General features: G+C 40.6%; 1 protein-coding gene across 1 annotated transcript; it reads left to right on the top strand.

Moving 5' to 3' along the window:
* Positions 1-641: 641 nt before the first annotated feature.
* sort1a (sortilin 1a) lies at positions 642-21,397 on the top strand. Its single transcript, XM_046875480.1, is given in 21 exon segments — positions 642-1,099; positions 8,304-8,343; positions 8,346-8,362; positions 10,123-10,196; positions 10,313-10,415; positions 10,536-10,697; positions 12,039-12,112; positions 12,913-12,962; positions 13,133-13,260; positions 13,469-13,613; positions 14,122-14,277; positions 14,505-14,611; positions 15,932-16,034; positions 16,401-16,572; positions 17,054-17,244; positions 17,667-17,856; positions 17,995-18,111; positions 18,921-19,029; positions 19,132-19,244; positions 19,333-19,453; positions 19,901-21,397. Coding segments are annotated over 21 exon segments (2,448 nt in total). The 5' UTR covers positions 642-844; the 3' UTR covers positions 19,922-21,397.
* Positions 21,398-21,822: the final 425 nt, after the last annotated feature.

Genomic DNA, 21,822 nt, shown 5'->3' with positions numbered 1-21,822 from the left:
ATACTGTATTGGTCCCACTTTTGCTGCTTAAACATTTCTGACCCATTGAGGATTAACACGTTCTCCCCACGTACATCAATGAGCCTCGGCTGCGAATGACCATGTCGCCGGTTCACTACTGTTCCTTCCTTGGAGCACTTTTGATAGATACTGACCACTGCAGACCAGGAACATCCCACAAGAGCTGCAGTTTTGGAGATGATCTGACCCAGACGTCACAATTCGTCAAACTCACCAAAATCCCTGCTAACAGGTGCCATGATGATGAGATCAGTGTTCCTCACTTTACTGCTCAGAATGTATGCCTGGTCATATATCATATATGTAAAATGTTTATTATTATTATAAAAATATTTATTTGGTTATAAGAAGTTACATTAACTTCCTTAGGTTATAAAGAACAAAGAGGCCGGTGTCGGGTCAACCAATCACTGCGCTTATTTACAACGACAGGGGGCGTGGCTAACCTACTTTCCGTTACTTAGTTTTCTCTTTTTTGGGGGGGCCGGGCGGATTTAAAACGCTGTCCAATCAAATTCCGCTCATGATTTTATGCGGCCAATCGTGCGCGTTAAGTAGAGAAAGTGGGCGGTTCGAACCGGCCAAACGGGTGCTCTGACTCCGCCTTCCTAATTCGATCAGAACTCCCGCTTCAGTCAGGCGCACGAGAGCGTTGGGGTTCGCGACGCGGCTTCGCGTGAGAGAGAGAGAGAGAGAGAGAGAGAGAGAGTTAGCCGCGAAGTTTCTCAGAGATGCTCGAGTGTCGGCGCTTCTCCTTCACACTTCCGTCGCGCTCTTGAAGCCAGTGGTCGGGTCGAGTTTTAACGGCGTCCCGGAGTGAAACATGGGAGCCGCGCGCTGGACCGTCGCGGTTTTCCTGGTGACCACGGCGCTGTGCGTGGACTTTGAGCAGCGCGCACCGGGTCTCGGCCGGAGCGCGGACACTGTTCTCATGAGAAGACTTCGAGTCCGGAGACACGGAGACGGTGTCCGGGATTCCGCGGAGAGGAAGGTGAAGAGGAGCGAGGGGTCGGGGGGAGGAGAGCCGTGTCAATCCCTGCGGGAGAATGACGCCAGGCTGCGGGAGAACACGCACACTGTGAGTAGAGGATTTTTACTCTCCAGGTTCAGAACATACGGTGCTCGGGTTACGTGTCGGACGATATGTCCGAAAAACATTGCGGTACTTGTCCTCGCGATCACAGTCCACGATATTTCGATTTTTGTAACTGGTTGGCCCTAAAAAAAAAAAAAATACAAGCCAAAACCTGCACGTTTAAACACTATTTCACTTTTAAGATCTGAATAAATGTAACCACATGTTGGTGGAGTAAGAGCGTATAAATGCAATGGCACCCGATACACACAAAACTCATAACTACTTTTTAAAATGATGTAATAATACAGATATGATGTGTGGTCCATGTGATGAATATCATCTGATGCTCCTCTAAAAGCTCCATCATGGCTGTTTTATTAACTGTTTAGATAACTAAAGTGTTTTTTGGCCTCGTATTCTGAACAAATATATGATGATACACACGACAGCAAACACTCGCTGTGCAAATAAAGCAGAACACCCACACGACCGGTCAGTCATTAACTCTTCTGGATGTTCTTGAGAACTCAAATTAGTCTCATTTCACCGGTGAGGTCTCATTTTTCAACCTTATCCATTCCTCTGGCTCTCAGCGGAGACGTGATGTTAAGGCATCAGTCCTGAGGTAAGTGGTTTTAGTATTTGCTGGAACACGAGGAAAAGCCAAGTTGAGGATCAGGCACTGAAGGCACTTGGTGTGTGAGCTCAGGCTGAGAAATGAGACATCGTCTTGAGTGATTAGTCAGATTTCATTCTGCTTCCTGTTTCTCAGATCATCAGTTCATTTATACTGTAGACATCATTGACCCTGTTCCCCCAGGTATGAGACGTGTGTCGTTGTCTCTCCTTGTCCCTCTCCTGTCTCTGTCTCTCTCTCCCTGTCTGTGTCTCTCTTCTTGTCTCTGTCCCTCTCCCTGTCTCTGTCTCTCTCCTTGTCGCTGTCCCTCTCCCTGTCTGTGTCTCTCTTCTTGTCGCTGTCCCTCTTTCTGTCTCTGTCTCTCTCCCTGTCTGTGTCTCTTTCCTTGTCACTGTCCTTCTTCCTGTTTGTCTGTGTCTCTTCCTGTTTCTGTCTCTATACCCATCTCTGTGTGTCTCTCTCCTTGTCGCTGTCTCTCTCCCTGTTTGTCTGTGTCTCGTTCTGTTTCTGTCCCTCTCCCTGTCTCTGTGTCTCTCTCCTTGTCGCCTTCCCTCTCCCTGTCACTGTCTCTCTTCCTGTTTCTGTCTCTCTCTCCCTGTCCCTGTGTCTCTCTATTCTCTGTCTCTCCATCCTCCTATGTGCATCTCTTCCTGTGTCTTTCCCTCTATTGTTGAATGTCCTGTGCCTGTTTCTCTCTCGTTGTGTCTTTGAAAATATCTCTTTGTCCCCGTATGTGTCTCCTTGTGTCTCTCTCCTGGTCTCCGTGCCCCCTCTCCCTTTCTAGAGAAGTGTGTAATGAACAAAAATAAACCGCGTTAAATAAATTGGGTGAATTTTCAGGAATTTGTAAGCCCGGTTTTGTTTCCCACACCAGTGGACCCTGTGCTGCTTACTGCCAAAAAAGAAGAAACCTCACACAAATTCCTTCTAAGCCCAAATGTCCTTGATCAGCCAGGGCACTCTCCAGAGCTCATGTCTACAGATTTCAATCATTTAAACATCATACACCATTTAGCCTTTTAATATTATTAAAAAATGTGGAAGAAATCTGATGTTTGGAGAGGCGCATGAAGCTGAATGGAGCAGGACATCATGTAGGTGTAAAAAGCTGATTATCTACACGATCCAGACAAGGTTTTATTTATTATATTTTTCATGGACGTTGATGGAGTGGAATATTGAAAGTAAGAAGGTTAAGACATTCTTAACATTTTTAGGTGTTAAAACACACACACACACACACACACACACACATTTAAACCACCTTGTGTGTAAGAAGAACTCCAGCATGTGTCTGTTGATGTTCCCTGCTGCTCTGTGGGGTTTATTATGGGACGGACAGATGGGCAGATTTCTGAAAGCTTTCAGCTCACGATTGAGGAATTCTTCATACGTCCTCAGCAAATACAGTTTAGGCGTGTGTAAGTTTTATTTATAATTTTTTTTTATTGTAACGATCATATTTGCAGCGCTCTCAGTAAGTCACATGTTACAGATGAACTCACACTCGCTCTACAGCTTCAACAAGGACATTTTTAAAAATTTCACAGATCCGTGTAAATGTCCTCAGAGATGACGTACGTGGAATTCTATGTTGTCTTTTTATATATATATATATATATATATATATATATATATATATATATATATATATATATATATAATAATTACAGTAAATTTGATGTACGAGTTCCACCCGTCTACCATTTTTTATAAATTCAGACACACCTAAATGTATTTATACACTTTTCTATCTGTTGTAAGATGCACTGCTTCACCCCCATTAGCACATGTAAACCCCAGTTGTTATATTCACGATATGGACAAATCTATTGGGACACCTCACTTTCCAGCCTTATATGTTTCTTTCCCAAACTTCCATAAAGTTCAAGGCACACAATTGCACATGGCATCTTTTGAATGTGGTAGATTTGCATTTTCCTTTCACTTGATCTCGGAGACCCAAACCTGCTCCAGCATGATAATGCTCTTGTACACAAAGCCAGCTCCGTGAAGATCTGCTTTACATTGGTTGGAGTGGAAGATCTCCTGCTGTAGAACTCTAAAATCAATTGCTGCTCAAGTTTCGATTTAGAATGACGATAAGGTAACACACCCGCTCTCAAAATGGGGGGTCTAATAATCGTATGATTAGTCGAGTTAACAAAATAATCTTTATTTGCAGCCCTTTTCTAAATCCTTTTGAACAACTTTGGAATCCTCACCTCACCTACATCAGTACCTGAGCAAAAATCTCCACAAGAATAGCGGAACATCTTCCCAGAAGAGTGAAGTTTATTATACCAGCAAATGAGAACTTTGTGTTTTTTGAACATCTTATTCCACATAATCTTATGGTCAGGTGTCCACATACATTTGTATTCAGTTCTGCTAACAAAGTGTAGTAGCTAAACGCAATATGAATTAAGTCCTTAAAACGCACAAAATTGAACATTTAGGATGTAAAACGAGGGAGGTGGTAGATCAGTGGTAGAAGAATTGGACTTTGGATCGAAAGGTCACAGGTTCAAATCCCACCAACACTGAGCTCCTACTGCTGGGCCCTTGAGCAAGGCCCTTAGCAATCGACCATCGGTGCTGATTATTCTACAAAAAAAAACGATTAATCGGTCAACCTCCTAATAAAATTGTTCCAATCAAATAAAACATTTACCAAACCTAATTTGCGGCAAAAAAAGGCCTTTGGAAATCCATTCACAATGAACTTCATTTATTATGCCAGATATAAACAGATATTAAAAAATATATTTTTAGGAGCGATTTGTATTTCAGCTCCACTCCAGTCAAGTAAAACACAAAGCAAAAAATTTTCTGTTTGATCAGGACTAAAGTATTGGTGCTCTGGAAGACCAGGAGGCCCTCTTTCACCATTTAGTCATCATTTTTGACGTTTTTCGTTACTGCAAAACTGTAACGGTAAAATCTCTGACTGTGGATCTCAGTGACCTGCACACATGACCACAAACTAGACAACATTGCTGAGTGTTATTTTCTAAATCTGGAAAGAGTTTTTACTTCTTTCTCAACACAAAATCGTGTTTCTGCTTCTCGGAAACGCAGTGAATTAAAGCGCATGCTCGCTTTCAGCTGTAAGACGGAGTGACTGTAGTGTACAGATCATAAAGGAACACACTTCCTGCTTCTTCTCCAGAAACCTTCATTCTCTTCATGTAAAATAGGAGGTCAAGGAGTTGTTCGCGTCTGTCCACCTTCCCTGACGTGATCAAAGCAGTGTTTAGACGAGGTGCTAATGTTGGAGACGGAGTTTTGTTTGTGTTTGTTTGTATTTTTGTAAAAAAAAAAAAAATCACTTCACTTCATTTAAAGTGCTATTTTGAAAGTCCTGTTCCTGCTCCTTCTCAAATTTTATTTTTAGGTTTAAATTTGTGTGTGTGTGTGTGTGTGTGTGTGTGTGTGTGTGTGTGTGTGTGTGTGTGTGTGTTGTGAGTGAGAGAGTGCTTTTGTGGTCGCACACCTGTCTAAATGTTATTTTCTCCTGGAGAGAAGCCTGTGGTTTCTGGATTCCTGCTTTTTTTATTTTGTAATAAAAAAAGAAAAAAATAGAAGGAAGCCAAAATAATGTTATGTGCTCGTTTTAAAAGGACGAAAAAACCTGTTCTTCTGATGTAGAATGGTGAACTTCCAGGAACTCAGAATCTGGCAAAGAAGAACAATATAGAAATGAAAATTTTGCCTATTGGAGATACAGAGCAGAACAGAGGTTTATTTCCCAGTTTGAAGGTTCAATGTTACGACGAGTGACAAATAATAATAAGAATGATAATAAGAATAATGATAATAATAATAAGAATGATAATAGTCCTGATAAGAGCGCAACAGCACATCTACTGTCTCTCTTGCGGTCTCTCTTGTGGTCTCTCTCGCGGTCTCTCTCGCGTTCTCTCTGCCTCCAGACCTGAAAAAAACAATTTGTTCATGGTCTTTTCGCTGTTTTTTTATTTATTATTATTTTCACTCTCTGTCTCTGAGGCAGTTGTACTGTTGTGTTTGGTTCCTGTAGCGTAGGGAAGGTGAGACAGTCGATGTCAATCACGGCATGTAAAACGGAACGTTCTGGAAAAGCAGTTCTGGCGGTAGATTTGATGCAGGTGCTGCGAACACGCCGAGCGCACGTGGTGTCCGAGTAACAGTCCGACTTCGAGGCAGTTGCAGGAGATGGGGAGGTATAAAAAAAGAAGGCCGCTCTGCATTTGTGAAACATGGAAACTTTTGTTCACACTTGGATGCAGTGAAGGCAGCTTAGACTTTCCACTGCCTTCTCCAAACATGCACTGATTATTATTTTTTTATTTGCCTTTTATGGCAAGAAGTTCACCCATTAAATACAATTCTGAATATTCTTGGTGTGTGTGTGTGGGTGTGTGTGTGTGTGGTGTGTGTGTGTGTAGTGATGAAGAGTTTTAGAGGTTGTGTGTCCTTGGGGAAAAATCTGGAATTGCAGAAATGCTGTAAAGGCTTTTTTTTTGCCTTGGAGGCAGTGGGACTAACGGGGCCATGTGGCCTGTAAAGGTGTGTGTGTGTGTGTGTGTGTGTGTGTGTGTGTGTGTGTGTCCCTCCTAATTTGTAGTATGTGTCTTAAATCTCCATTCCATTCATTCTTACTCTCCCAGACGTAGTTTCTCCACCTCTCTCTCTCTCTCTCTCTCTCTCTCTCTCTCTTTTTTTTTTTCTTTCTGTTCATCCATCTATCTCTGTCTTTCTCAGTGTCCAGTGGTTTGGTCTGTCCATCATTCTGTCTCTTTCTGTTTGTCTTTTTATTTATAAATTTATATATTACTTGTCATCTGTCTTTCTATCTACATATATATCTGCCTGTCGGTCAGGTCATTCATCACTTTGTTTTTATTTCTCTCCGTTTATCTGTCCTGCCCTCTGTTTATCTCTTTCTTTCTCTTTATCCATCTATCCCTCAGTCTTCCAGTCAGGTCATCTCTTTCTTTATCGACCTGTCGAGCGAGTAGACATCTTTTAATCTGGTGCTCTCATCGTGTGTCTCTTATTGTCTAGGAGTCTTTCTGTCTTTCCACCTCTTTTATCCACTTCTCTGCCTTCCTGTATTCCATCTGTTTATCTGTCTGTCTATCAGTCTGTTTTTTAAACATACGTCTTTCCTTCAGATTGTCTTTCCGTTTACCGATCTGCTTATCTGTTTATCTGTCTTTCAATCCATCTCTCAATCTCTTTTATTCTACTGTCTGTTATTTATGTCTTTATCTGTCCATTTATCTGTTAAAATAGGTATCTGCTAATCTCTCTCTCTCTTTCCCTCTTTCTCTCTCTCTCTCTCTCTCTCTCTCTCTCTCTCTCTCTCTCTCTCTCTCTCTCACGAGTGGATGTTAAGGTTTTTTTTCCCTGAGTGTCTTTACTGTTCTTGGTGTCAGGCATACAAAAATGTGGTACACACACACACACACACACACACACACACACACACACACACACACACACACAAAAGACATTCCAATGGTGAACCCAGTGGTGAAAAGAAGGAGGGGGTTATCCTCTTCCTCAGTCTTTCTCTCTTTTTCTTGCTTTCTTTACACACTTTCCAAACACACACACACACACACTGTTGTATTTCAAAGTCTCTTTTGGACAGAGTGCAGTACTTACATAATTAATACAAGACACGGTGTGTTTAAAGGTTCAGTAACCAATGTCTCGCTATGATTTGCGCAAAAATAAAAACTAAATAATAAACACAGTTTACTGTAACCGGTGATTGTTACCATGGTAACCCCATGATTAACAATTACCTGACAGACACCTACAGTGTACTTTCAGTTACTGTGCAGTATTTATGTGAAGAAGAAGGTCACGGTTGGGTTCAGTTTGGTATGGGTAGAAGGGAAGAAATGCAAAACATAAAACTGCTTGTCATTTTTTTAATTAACATTTGTGATTCAATGAAATGCCTGCTTTTTTATTATTATTATTATTCATATTATTATTATATTTTATAATATTTAAGTTACTAAAGATATGATCTACTTGACTGTTCTACTTATTTCAGCATACTTTAATAAATGTCTTTATTCATTCTATTTTCTCCTTTTAAGAGATATTGGCCACAGTGACACTGTGCTAACTTTAGTTTCTTAATAATACAAAACTAAAACACTAAACAAACTTGCTGTCCACCACTTAATATGTTCCTGAGGGATTTTTTTCGATGATCCAGACATTAAAAGGATTGCAAACACTGAGAAATTTTGGTACAAATATGTGTACCGTTACACCCCATATATATATTTAGCTGGTTGCTGAAAAAATCAGCTATCAGCAAAAATCTATACTGATAGTTTTTCTGGGTGCGGCTGAGAAGCTATGCTGTCATTCCGGAAGCGGCCTCTAGAGGCAGTTTTACACATGAGACTATATATATATATATATATATATATATATATATATATATATATATATATATATATATATATATATATATATATATACAGTTTATATAAATATATATTTAGTGGGAATGCTAATAAGTGTAAATCATTTTTTCCCCTATGTCTCTTGCAGCGGGTCTTTAACGACGTGTCCGGCTCTGTGTCTCTGGCCTGGGTGGAGATGGAACAGGGGTGAGTGTTTAAGTAGCAGCATGAATCATACAAAACACCTACTTACAAAACCCTGACAGTGTCTTCAACATCCCTGAGCAGTTCTTATGCCAGATCATTTCTTAAATATAAATCATTAAATGTTCGGTAATGGACACTGTATGGACAAAAGTTCGTCGACAACTGCACATAAGATCTGTGTGAGCTTTTTGAAAATCATTCCATATTTTGTCCCTATTTTGCTGTTATAATAAGCTCCAATCTTATGGGAATATATGTTCCACTAGATTTTGGAGTGAGCTTTTGTGTGGAGTGAGATTTGTGCTCATGCAGCCGTAAGTATGTTGGTAAAGTCAGGAAGTGATGTAGGTGAGATGAGGAGGTCTGGGGTGCAGTCAACGTTCACATTCATATCAAAGGTGTCGAATAGGGTTTGAGCTTCATGTCTCCAACCCATGTAAGATACTGTATATTGCTATGGAGCGGGCTTTGTGCATAGGGCCATTCTCAAGCTGTAACAGGTTTGGATCTTCTAGTTCAAGTAATGATACATCTCAGAAGGGCAATATCCATAATTTGATCAGATAATGTGCTTTTTACTTAAATTATAACTTTCAGTTATAAGCTTTTTTTTATATATAATTTCATGTGTGAATTTTTGGTTTTAGGAAGCTCAGAAGAGATGAGGACAGTAGTTAAACCCTAAAAGTTGTTCTTCTCGGTGTGTGTGTTTGTGTTTGGCTACATGCTCTGAGTCTGTGGTATGCGACCCTTCAGAATCACAAAACCCGGGGCGAATCGAATTTCAAATTCTTACTCGTCGTGTTTTCACAAAAGACACCCGGCACTGGACTCCGCTCAATATCGCAGCGACAGAATCGGACGTCATCCTAAAGTCTGGCTCTGATAATCCAGCTATGAAAATAAGGAATGTTTAATGAAAGACCTGCGAGGGGTTTTAATGTGTGGGACTGAACGATTCTTGCTCTCTCATTTTTAAAGGAAAGATTGAGAGACCGAGTTTGATGCGTCGGTCCAAGAAGATCGAGTACATGTTGGTCTTTAAAACTGTTTTTCTTAAAACTGTAAGAGAAGCAGTTTTGTAAAATCCAGCGGTGTGTGCTGTTTTCTGTTTGTCCGGCTGAGGGATTCGAAAAAAACTCTATTAAATGGCATATTGCAGAGTAAAAACCAGACTGCACTCACCAACTGACCTTCTGCATAACCAGCTCTCTCTCTCTCTCTCTCTCTCTCTCTCTCTCTCGCTCTCGCTCTCTCTCTCTCTCTCTCTTTCTCTCCCTCATCTGTCTGTTTTTCTCACATACGCACACAAACGCGCACACAAATCTGGGCTTGGAGTCACACAGCTCTGAGACTCATGACCTCATACCCACAGGTTGGCAGACTCGAGTTTGGCAAAAAAAAAAAAAAAAAAAAGATTTTGAATGAAGCTGTTGTATGTTCATAAGGACTAGAACCTAAATGGCCCAAAAAACCTGATCACTTTTTTAAATATGTAAAAAAAAAAAAAAAAAAAAAAACAGGGATATTTGAATAAAATCAAAATAAATGTTAACATAAATGGATATGACAAAAAATCTGAGAAACGCTTCAAAGCAACTGAGGAAAAACTGTACATAAAAAAAAAAGTCAGGAAAGCAATTTTATTTAACATTCATCTCTGTTAATTATTACTCATCCCTTTTCATGAGCTTTTTCCCAGTTCAACACGTTTGTCGGTGCTGGTGTGTTTATATTGGTGTATGTTCCTGTTATTGCAGGTGCTGCTGGTCCTCACTACATATCAGGTGCCACTGTTCATGTTCCGCTTTAGCGAGCCCAAACTCTACAGGAGGTATGTGTGTGTGTGTGTGTGTGTGTGAGGTGTGTGTGTGTGTGTGTGTGTTTGTGTGAGGGGGGGGGGACAACTTTCTATTTTCACCGCTCACTAATAAAACCCATGTGTCCCAGTGAAGACCATGGAAAATCCTTCCAGGATGTCACGCATCTCCTGAACAACACCTTCATCATGACTCACTTCGGCATTGCCATCGGCCCGGACAACTCCGGAAAGGTGAGAGCAGAAACTCCTGTAATGATTCCTTTCCTCGTTCTCTTCATTAAAAGGTTCATTAGGAGAAAAAGCATGTCTGGAGTGTCTTTTTTTTGTTTTGTTTTGTTTTTTTCCCCCCAGGTGATCCTCACAGGTTATGTGTCTGAGGGAAAAGGCTCGAGAATTTTACGCTCGCTGGATTTGGCGAGGAGTTTCACCACCTCTGACCTGCCCTTCCAAGTCCTCATGCAGATCTCTTACAACCCAGAAAACAACAGCGTACTCGCCGTTATTAGTACAGCGGTGAGCGGGAAAGCAGTAACTTATTTGATCTGATTTAAATGATTTATTAGGGTTCCCACATTTCAAATAAACGTGAAGACGTAGAGTTTGTGTATGAGTACACACTGATGCTCTTCATACCTTCCGTCATCAAGGACTCCTCACATCCCAGTCACAAACTGTTTAACCTCGTTATATCCAGCAGGTTCAGGTTCAATACTTTTCTAGTCTTTAATACTCAACATGTCCATGGACGAATATTGATGTTTTATGCAAATGTGTGTTTATTATTAGCAAAACCAAACTCAACATGGAGCATGAAGACAAAATATTCTTGTAAATGTTTTAAAGTAATTATAGTGTTTTAAATTACATAAAAAATCTGGACGTTTCCACACGGACGGTTTTAATTGCCAGATGAGTGCGTCATGGTGGATTTTGGTTTATTTTTTTGTTTTGTTTTGTTTTTCCCCAGGTGATCCTCACAGGTTATGTGTCTGAGGGAAAAGGCTCGAGAATTTTACGCTCGCTGGATTTGGCGAGGAGTTTCACCACCTCTGACCTGCCCTTCCAAGTCCTCATGCAGATCTCTTACAACCCAGAAAACAACAGCGTACTCGCCGTTATTAGTACAGCGGTGAGCGGGAAAGCAGTAACTTATTTGATCTGATTTAAATGATTTATTAGGGTTCCCACATTTCAAATAAACGTGAAGACGTAGAGTTTGTGTATGAGTACACACTGATGCTCTTCATACCTTCCGTCATCAAGGACTCCTCACATCCCAGTCACAAACTGTTTAACCTCGTTATATCCAGCAGGTTCAGGTTCAATACTTTTCTAGTCTTTAATACTCAACATGTCCATGGACGAATATTGATGTTTTATGCAAATGTATGTTTATTATTAGCAAAACCAAACTCAACATGGAGCATGAAGACAAAATATTCTTGTAAATGTTTTAAAGTAATTATAGTGTTTTAAATTACATAAAAAATCTGGACGTTTCCACACGGACGGTTTTAATTGCCAGATGAGTGCGTCATGGTGGATTTTGGTTTATTTTTTTTGTTTGTTTTTATTTTTGAGCGCTGTGAATAAATGTTGGTTGCACTGAAGGTTTTAATTTCGGTCATATATATATATATATATAATCTTAGTGTACTTGTTTATCAGCTTCTGCACATTTCTTACTGCCAGAGGCTTTATATTTATTTCAAATATATTTATCTACATATATGTACATATTTATCTACATTCGGTTTACACAATTGTTACTATTTGCACTTCTGGTTGATGTTGAACTGTATTTTGTTGTGTACCTTTACTAGGCAATGACAAAGTTGTATCGATCTTTTGCAGTATGACCTGTGGCTCTCTGAGGACTTTGGGCTTCAATGGAAGAAAATTCATGACACAGTGTGTCTGGTGAAATGGTAACACACACACACACACATGTATAAAGTAGGGAAGTGGGAGCTCGGCGTACAGGACGTTGAATTTCTAAACGCAAGGTCATTATCAAATCCTGCCACTGCTGGGGTCTTTGATCAAGGCCCTTAACCCTCACCTGCTCAGTTGTATAAAAGAGAGATAAATGTAATTCACTATAGATGAGGGTGTCTGCTAAATGTAAGACCGTTAGTGTGATGTAAACCCCGTTGCTGCTTCAGTGTTGTAGTACCTTATAATACTCGTATCCAGAGCGACTTTCATGCATCTCATTCATTTAACTGCTACGGAGGTTAAGGGCCTTGCTCATGGGCCCAGGAGTGGCAGCTTGGTGTGGCTGGGATTTGAACTCATATATCTTATAAAGACCTGGCTTTATTTAGCTATTTTTTCACTTTTACATTACTTCTGCCTGTCCAGATATCTCTCTCTCTCTCTCTCTCTCTCTCTCTCTCTCTCTCTTTCTCTTATCTCTCCATCTTTTATTCTTTCTGCCAGTCAGTGAAACAGAAAATGCTTGTTAATACAATTACACACAGGAGTTTAAACAATACCACTCATTTCCTCTGGCTCCGTCCTACATTCATAAACAGAAACTTCCACAGAAACATGATGTCATAACTACAACAAAACCATTAAAACTGTACAACACATTAAACAAGCGTCAATCAGTGTTCTTAATCCAAAAGGTTTAAAAGAAGTGTGTGTGTGTGTTGTGTGTGTGTGTGTGTGTGTGTGTGTGTGTGTGTGTGTGTGTGTGTGTGTGTGTGTGTGTGTCTTATAGGGGGACTGCTGACACTCTGTTTTTCACCACAAACCCAAACGGTTCCTGTAGTGAGTCTTGTTTTCTTACTTCCAAAAAAACTTTCAGCTGTGTTTAAATGCACAATTGCGTATTGTTTTTCCATGTTGTTAAGTGTGTGTGTGTGTGTGTGTGTGTGTGTGTGTGTGTGTGTGTGTGTGTGTGTGTGTGTGTTTTGTACTGTACTGTACTGTACTGTAAGGTGAAAGGGGGATGCTGGAGCTGAGGAAGACCACAGATTTTGGCCGCAGCTTTAAGACTATAGGGAGCAGGATTTACTCGTTTGGCCTGGGCGGACGCTTTCTCTTTGCCTCCGTGATGTCTGCTACGGTATACCGGAGAGTGTGTGTGTGTTTGTGTGTGTGTTTGTGTGTGTGTGTGTGTAGTTGGGCATGTCTAATTATTTTGTTACTACAAAAATATATCCATTTAATTACATCAAAACATGACACTTTGATCATTTTTGTTGTATTTTCTTTGTATCTGTGTCTCTCTCTCTCTCTCTCTCTCTCTCTCTCTCTGTGTGTGTGTTTATCAGAGTTCAACGCGCATGATTCATGTGTCTGTGGATCAGGGTGAGGTTTGGGACATGGCCCAGCTGCCCGATGTGGGACATGAACAGTTTTATTCCATCCTGTCTGCCAACGACGACATGGTGTTCATTCATGTGGACGAACCTGGAGGTCTGTGTGCGTGCGTGCGTGCATGCGTGCGTGCGCGTGCGTGTGTGTGAGCTAGTAAATGCCATTGAAATCCTCATTGTGCTCGTCTCTCATTTGTCAAACAAAACAAATCTACACTACAATGTGGTATCAAAAGTTTCGAGACTAGTTTTGTAACATGCCAACAGATGGCAGCACAAGGCTGCACGCACAGTAATAGGGAGCACCGACCTTCACAAGTCACTGTGCCAAAAGACATCATCCTTTCTGTGCAACTGGTGCTATTCTGACCACTTCCAGGACACGTTCCAGAGGTGGCAGGAACACTGGGAGCGCTGTGCAGGGGGACTATTTTGAAGGTGACTGTGTGTAAACGTAGATAAATTAAGTATATTCTAGTAAGCAGAGTAAGTTTTTTAAACTTTTTGATACCATCTTGTATGTATCCATTAGTCACCTGAAGTATAAAGTGTCAGTAATGAGAGATTTTCGGTTGTGTATGAGTTCTTGCTTTTTCTGTCTGTTCCAGACTCAGGGATGGGAATGATCTACACCTCAGATTATCGTGGCATTGTATTTTCCAAGTCCCTCGAGCGCCATCTTTACACATCCACAGGCGGCGAAACCGACTTCACTGTCGTCAGCTCACTCAGGGGCATCTACATGACCAGCGTGCTGGCTCATGGTACACACACACACACACACACACACACACACACACACACACACACAAAGCATGTATCAAGCATGTATTGTATGGTTTTGATTATTGATATCAAAGTGTTAATGCTTAAATTAACTAATATATTAATAATATAGCTAATAATGATTATAATATTAATAATTATCATATATTAAAACGTTTTGGTCTGCTTTGTATTGTGTTTTATCTTTTGTGTGTGTTCTGTGCAGATGGTTCTGTTCAGACAGTGGTAACGTTCAATCAGGGAGGAAATTGGAGGCCTCTGAAGAAACCCTGGAACGCAGAGTGTGACTCGACTGCAAAGGATCCTGTCATGGTGAGTGTTAAAATCTATCTCTCTCTCTCTCTCTCACACACACACACACACACACACACACACACACACACACACACACACATGCAGGTCTGCAGGTTCAGGGTTTTTTAGTTACTAAGGTTTTTTGTACAGAATATTCGCTGCTATTTACATATTTATAACAATAAAATAAGATGTACAGACTCATTATTAAATTATTAAATTATAAAATAAAAAGCTAAGTGATTTATGATCTAATTTTATTATGTTATTGTGTTCATTTCAACTATCACAAAATAAATTGGCCAAACGTTCGTGGATCCCTGACCATCACATCCATATGTGGCTCCTTCTGAAAATGTTAATGCTCCTGTGCACAGCGTGAGCTTCCTCAAGACATGGTTTGCCAAGATTGGAGTGGAAGAACTTGCTTTTGTTGCGATTATGCAACACAATTATACTAAATCAACAAAATGTTTGCAAATTGGATGATACAAATAGTTTATATAAATTTCCCCAAATTTCTAATGAATTTCCATAAATTCATGTTTCCAACTTGGTTCCAATAGTTCCAAAATTCCCCAGATGAAGTTCCCACAGAAATTTTCCGCCCCTTTTCTGTCCTGCACAGATCCCTTAAAGAAACTTCGAAAAATCTAGTAGGACGTCTTCCCTGAAGAGTGGAGTTTATTATAACTGCAAAGCATGAATAGGTTTGGAATGAGATTCTCAACACATACTTCCACATAGTTTTGGCTGCACCATGTATGATTTCTACGTATAAAAACCAAAAGTCGGTACATAATTAAAGAGTAATGCAGCGTGCCTGAGGAACTTAATGCTGAATCTCATCAACGTTATAACTGCAAACTAATACATTTGCATTTTAGAACAACGAGCTTATCATGAACAGTCCTCCATGCCGTCACATGAGCGAGGGGAAACATGGTTTGAGACTTAAATCATCACATCATGCACAAACTTTCGAGCCGTACAAGGACATAACTGTGTACTTTGTTGTGTCTGCGTCCCGCGTTCGTACCGGGTTTTTTGTTTATAGCAACCGCTTGGAGACGGCTTTTAGAGACCTCGTGGCATTTCAAAATGCTGGCAACAGTTCACGTGCCTCTGGGGACGCTCTTTATGGGTCCTCGTGATCGTAACACGTTCTTCACGTGTCCCTGATTTAAACGTGATCAGTATTACAGACTGCATTCTCGGCATTATAGAGCAGTCTGAACTCGTTTGTTAATTTGCATGAAGGAAAATGGTAAACTGTGTGTGTGTGTGTGTGTGTGTGTGTGTGTGTGTGTGTGTGTGTGTGTGTGTGTGTTGCTATAGTGCAGTCTGCATATTCACGCTTCCTATAGTACATCGATGAGGCTCAATGTGCCGATGTTGCCGCTGACTGAACCGAGTGCTGTTGGTCTCATCCTCGCTCACGGTACACACACACACACACACACACACACACACACACACTTATTAGTCTGCAAACCACCTACTGCATATTCTGGACTGAAAATCTTTTATCCATGTTGATTTGATGTACAACTGCAATATTGTATACCAGGCTTTTTTTTTTCCAGGCAACTCGTGAAATTTAAAGCTGCGATCGTAAAAATTATCGAGGAAATGTGTGTGGGGTTTTTATTTCGGTTTTCCTGCGTCACCGCTCATGAATCTCTATTTGATTTGGCAGCAAAAAAAAATTCCAACTTTTATGCAAAATGTTTTCCTTACGGTAAACCATGAGACTGTAGCGATCCGAGCTCTAAAATAGGTTTCTGAGCAAGCCTTTCCTTCTCAGGCAGCGTAGGGGACGCAGTGTCCATCTTGTCCCCTGACATTTACGTGTCTGGCGACGGCGGGTACACGTGGACGCGAGCGCTCAAAGGGCCGCACCATTACGCCGTCTTGGATTCGGGAGGACTCCTGGTGGCCGTGGAACACAACCAAATCCAGCCCATCTCGCAAATCAAGTGAGTCCTGAAGCATACACAGATATGCAAATTGTAAACCCCACACGCCCCGCCCCTTTGTTTAAGAGATTCATTTGCATATTGGAAGATGATTGGCTCTCGCAGTTTATTATGCCTAAACATTTGCTTGTTGTGTGTTTAATCTAGGGAAGTAATGGCCCACGTGTGCGTACCTAACAGGTTCTAATCGAACGAATCGTTGTGCGCCGAAATATGATTAGCGGTGCGATGTTAAACTTTTGTTTTGCTAAAATGTTGGGTTTTTTTTGTGGAAATCTTTCTATGCCGAATCTTTCCAGGCCTTAGTTACACGCTGGGTTTGCTCCGCATATGCTGTAAATTTGCTATTTTATTCTCTCTATTTAACTTCTAATCTGTATTTCTGCATTTATTTGAACTGAACTCTTACCCTGTTCTTGTTCAAGTGGTTTATTTGAACGAAATTGAACTCCTACCCTGTGTTTGTGCTCATCACTATCAGGTTCTCTACAGACGAGGGCCAGTGTTGGCACGTGTACAACTTCACAGACACGCCGCTGTACTTCACGGGTTTGGCCTCGGAGCCTGGAGCTCGGTCCATGAGTCTAAGCCTGTGGGGTTTCCGACAGCCGGTGTTCAGCCAACACTTGGTGTCCATCACTATAGACTTTCACCAGCTACTCTCCAGAGACTGTAAGTGTATGAGAGTGTGTGTCTGTGTGCATCGTGATTATAGGAATGTAAAAGAACTTCCACATATATGTAAATACCTGCGTTATACCATGCACATACACAACTTAACTAAAAAAAGAACATTTCAAGGGAAAGTGTATGAAGGTCATGTTTAATAGATTTCAGTAGTGGGTCGTTTTTTTATTTATTTTTTACACAGGGTTACATTATTTTTAATTTTTTTTATTTGTGTGCTTTTACTAAATATTTCTCCGGCTGTGATTAATCCAGGGAACACAATGCATCGCAGTCTAGTGTGTCTGTGTTTATAGAGTTACTAAATGCTTTAAATTCCTCATTCATCCTCAACACGCCCTCACTTTTTTTGTTCTTATTTTTTGCTTCGTCTTTTTCACTCAATATTCCTCTGTCTCCCTCTGCAGGTGGGGAGGAGGATTACGTGCAGTGGCTCGCCCATTCCGATAACACCGGCAACCCGAATGATGGGTGTCTACTGGGATATAAGGAAAAATACCTGAGGCTAAGGAAAGACTCTGTTTGTAGAAATGGGAGAGGATTCGTCCTAACCAAGCAGCCCACGCCGTGTCCCTGCACCCTGGATGATTTCCAATGGTGGGATTTCAGTAGTGAAGTTTAGAAATGTCTGAATTGGGGTTAATTGACTGATTGATAAATTTTTTTAAGACAGTTGAGTTCGGCTGCATCATTGCCTCCTGTCTTACTTTCTTGCTTTGTCTCTTTATCACGCAGTGATTTTGGCTTCTACCGTGCCATTAACGGCTCAGAGTGTGTGGAACAGCCGGAGCTGAAGGGCCACTCGCTAGAGTTCTGCCTGCACGGCCGTAAAGAGCAGCTCCAGACCAACGGGTACAAAACTAGAAATCATCTTCAATGCTATTTTGTGCATTTTATTAATTTTATTAGTTTTTCTTCATATTCAGAAAACATGGCATGGACTCATAAAACATTTATAGACTTAAAGGGGACATAACAACCACAGTTTCAGCCATTCTCAAGTTCATCTTCAGCATCTATAGATTAATAGTTAGATCGAGTTGGAGTCGCATACTAAACATGGCCAAAGTTTTAAACAATTTTTTGGACACATGACTTGAGTATTTCTGTGCCAAATACACTCCTTCTGGGTTTAAGTGTTTTTTCAAGTATGGAAATCCTTTGTACAAACGTTTCTCCTGGCGAGAGCAAGTGTGCACCCATCACCATGCTTCATTTGGTTACGGTCGCCGTCGCAGCACTTCACAAGACTCGTTCGAGAAGAACGTCTCCAAAGAAATGTGTTTTTGGACTTGAGGTAACGAGAAGTTTGTTCACGTTCTGCTGTAGTTGTCGTCGCTGCTGCTGTTCATGATCAGACTTGGGATCCGATTCTGTATCGGATTTGCACAGTTGGATCTGACTGAATCTTTCATGAAGCTGATGAATCTAAAGACTCTTCGGCGATATGAAGAATGCAGTAGTACTCTGTAGGTACTCAAGATTCCCGTGAGATTGGCTGAGGCTTTATTTTTTAAGCAGGAAAATTTTAACGCTTTTCATTTATTTTTTTATAATATTATAATCTGACAGACGTGTGACTGCTCAGCCAGGAAAATCTACAATCTGAGCAAAAAACAAAATGATTCCCTGCGTCACTTTGAGTTCACGCTGCTGTACAGTTACAGGAAGATCCCAGGAGACCGGTGCGAGGGAGGCGTGCAGCCGGAGAGGAAACTGATCGACCTGAGCAAGAAGTGCGTCAGTAACCTGCTGATTCCCGAGCTCCTGGTGAGAGATCCGTACTCCTCATGCTAATTAGCGTTTACTGGAATTTGGACACAAATAAGAGGCAGATGGTCTCGGTGAGCTTATCTGAAGCATGTTTATCAGGCGGTGTCTCGGTCAGGAAACCTGGCTCCTGTAGTGTCTGTCATCATCCTCTTTCTGCTCGTCTGCGCCGTGGCTGGTGTTCTACTCATCAAGAAGTATGTGTGTGGGGGAAGGTAAGATCAGGCCGAATTATCTAAAGTAAATGAAAGTGAGGTGTTTTGTGTGAACAGTTTGATGTCGACACGTGTGTGTTTTTGTTAGGTTCCTGGTGCACCGTTACTCAGAGATGCAGAGGCACGCAGAGGCTAATGCTATTGAAGGTGTGGACGACGTGGTCACCACAGAGGCGGACAAGACACGTTACAATTACGACTCTGATGAGGTAGCAAACACCAACTTTTTTTTTTTTAAGGTCCATACTGCGACGCGAAAACTGCGTTTTTAAAAAGCTGCGTTTTCGTCAAATGAAAACAGCGTCACAGTGTGGAAAGAAGGACAGAAGTTTTTCCAAATAAAAACGTATCACAGTGGTCTCCCGGAATTTGCAGGGGTTATGTTCTAAGACCCCCTATTGCAGCCCCTTTGGTACCTTAGTGAATTCATCTAGACATTATGCCACTTTACAATAAAGTGTTTTTTTTTAAAGTGTTAGTAAAAACATAGTTTTGTTATTTCTAACGTTCCTAAACATTCGTTCACGTCACGGATTTCCGCGAATTGTGAAATAATCCGCAACTTGGTTCCAAATGAGAACCCGCGATTTTTCCGAGCCACAATATATATATTTTTTTATATTGATTCTGTAAATGTGTTTTTTGTGTTTCTGTAGGACCTTCTGGCTGAAAATTGAGGTGGTAAATTCTCAGGTAGTGTCCTAAAGCTAAAGAGTGAGGAACTTGGATGCCTTGTGGTGCCCTCTTCAGGCCTGCACGTGTACGTGCGTGTTAAACCCTGTGTGGGGATGATGAGTTTACTGAAGGATGAAGAAATGAAAGTGTGGGTTTTTGTTCTAATTAATTGGTTCCAGCCACTGGAGAGGAGGAAATTGGTGGATTTCTGTAATGACTGTTTTTGTTTTCTTGACAGATGTTTTCACTGATTTGTAGTTTGAAATTTGAGAAATATTCATTCCTTTTAGATTTTAAGACACGGACAGTCTAGATGATTTGTGTCCTTTAGGGTTATGAAGGACTGACACACCAGTGCTGTTTTAATCCTTAGGGTTTTTTTGTTTGTTTGTCTGTTTTATATATGATGTAGAAATTCAGCCTGAGTAATTAAAGCCGCATTACAAAGCAATAACGGTTCACTAAGCTAAAGTTTAAGGAGCGGATTCATGTTGGTACAAAGCCAAACGGATATGCTGTGCATCAGTTGTGATCGTTCGTCTTAATAAGGATGCACAGGACCCGGGAAAAAAAACACGATTCAAAACGCTCTTTCTGAGACGAAGGTACTGGTGCGCTGTGGGTTTTTACTGACTACCCACTAAAGCTCATTTTATTGTAAACTAAGCTACAAGATTCTAAGCAGTTGTGCACTGGCAGGGAAAAAAGGTCCTGAAGGCATAAGATCAGGTTTTTTTTTTATGTGATTTTGCAAAATGAAGAATGAGGGATTTTGAGAATGTTTTTACTATAAAAATGCAGATATGTAATGAGCTTTCATAGCAATAATTATTTTAATGACTATTTGTCTAATAACTACAACACAGTGGTGTGCTGAAGGTATTACGACATGGTACAGTGTGTATAAAGAACAACATTTTTTTTTATTTTTTCAGATATTTTACATTGGGAAATAAAACCAGGCCAGTCAGAGTAACCGTGATAAACTTGAGTTTGGGTGGACTCGTCAGGAGGGCGGCCGCCCACCCGAATATGATGTGAATAGAATACAGTGTTTTATGGTACTCCTTTCTATTTTTTCTTTTTTTTTTTTAATTAAGTACGTGTCTCAGGGGCCCCCTGGATTTTACCTTCACCTTCAAAATGTGACCAGAAAAAAGCTGTTTGATTGCTGGAAGAATTCGTTCTGCGCTATTCAGTATTGTAGTGCTACTGGGGAAATTCGGAGAACTTGCAGCATCTGTCTATTGAATGTAAAGGAAGTAAACATGACGTTTTTAATTCCAGTGCTGTAAATAAGATGTGTACAGATAAGCTACTGTTCATAACTACATTTAATGCTTGACTTCTCAATCCAGATCTCAGAAACCCAACGCAAATGTAAAGCCTGGATTGAGAAAATGTCATTGTCCTTATTTGTTGTTGTTATTAATTTTTTTTTTTTTTTCCCAGTCAGAATAAAGAATTTTGAACATTTATACCAGAGTGAGTTTTCTTCATGTCTGGAGTTTGTTTGCTGTTCACTCGTACAATTTTTAGGATTGAATGGGTTTTTTTGGTGTGAATATTTGGATACAAGATCATCAAAGATCATTCTCTTATTTATACAAGCCAGTGAGGTTTAAGGGTCTTGTTGAGCAGCCCCATAGTTCCAGTGCTGTGGTGCTGGGATTTGAACTCACACCCTTGCAATCAGTAATCCAAGTTCTCCACTATGTAGTTTTATCTCTTCTCAATGGTCTCTTTGTCTCTCTGGTGAGGTAACCTTCATAGCACAGTCTGAAAATGTCTGCTACATCTTCATTCCACAATCTCCATCATATGAACAATTACATGTCCAATTTATTACCACAGTAAATATTTTAACAAATCTTACACGAATGAGAACTTGTTTTCTTCACAT

Source organism: Silurus meridionalis, chromosome 19, assembly GCF_014805685.1.
Source record: "Silurus meridionalis isolate SWU-2019-XX chromosome 19, ASM1480568v1, whole genome shotgun sequence".
In the NCBI taxonomy this organism is placed as follows: Eukaryota; Metazoa; Chordata; class Actinopteri; order Siluriformes; family Siluridae; genus Silurus; species Silurus meridionalis.
The sequence above is the reverse complement of the archived record's forward strand: the minus strand, read 5'-3'. Positions and strand labels throughout refer to the sequence as shown.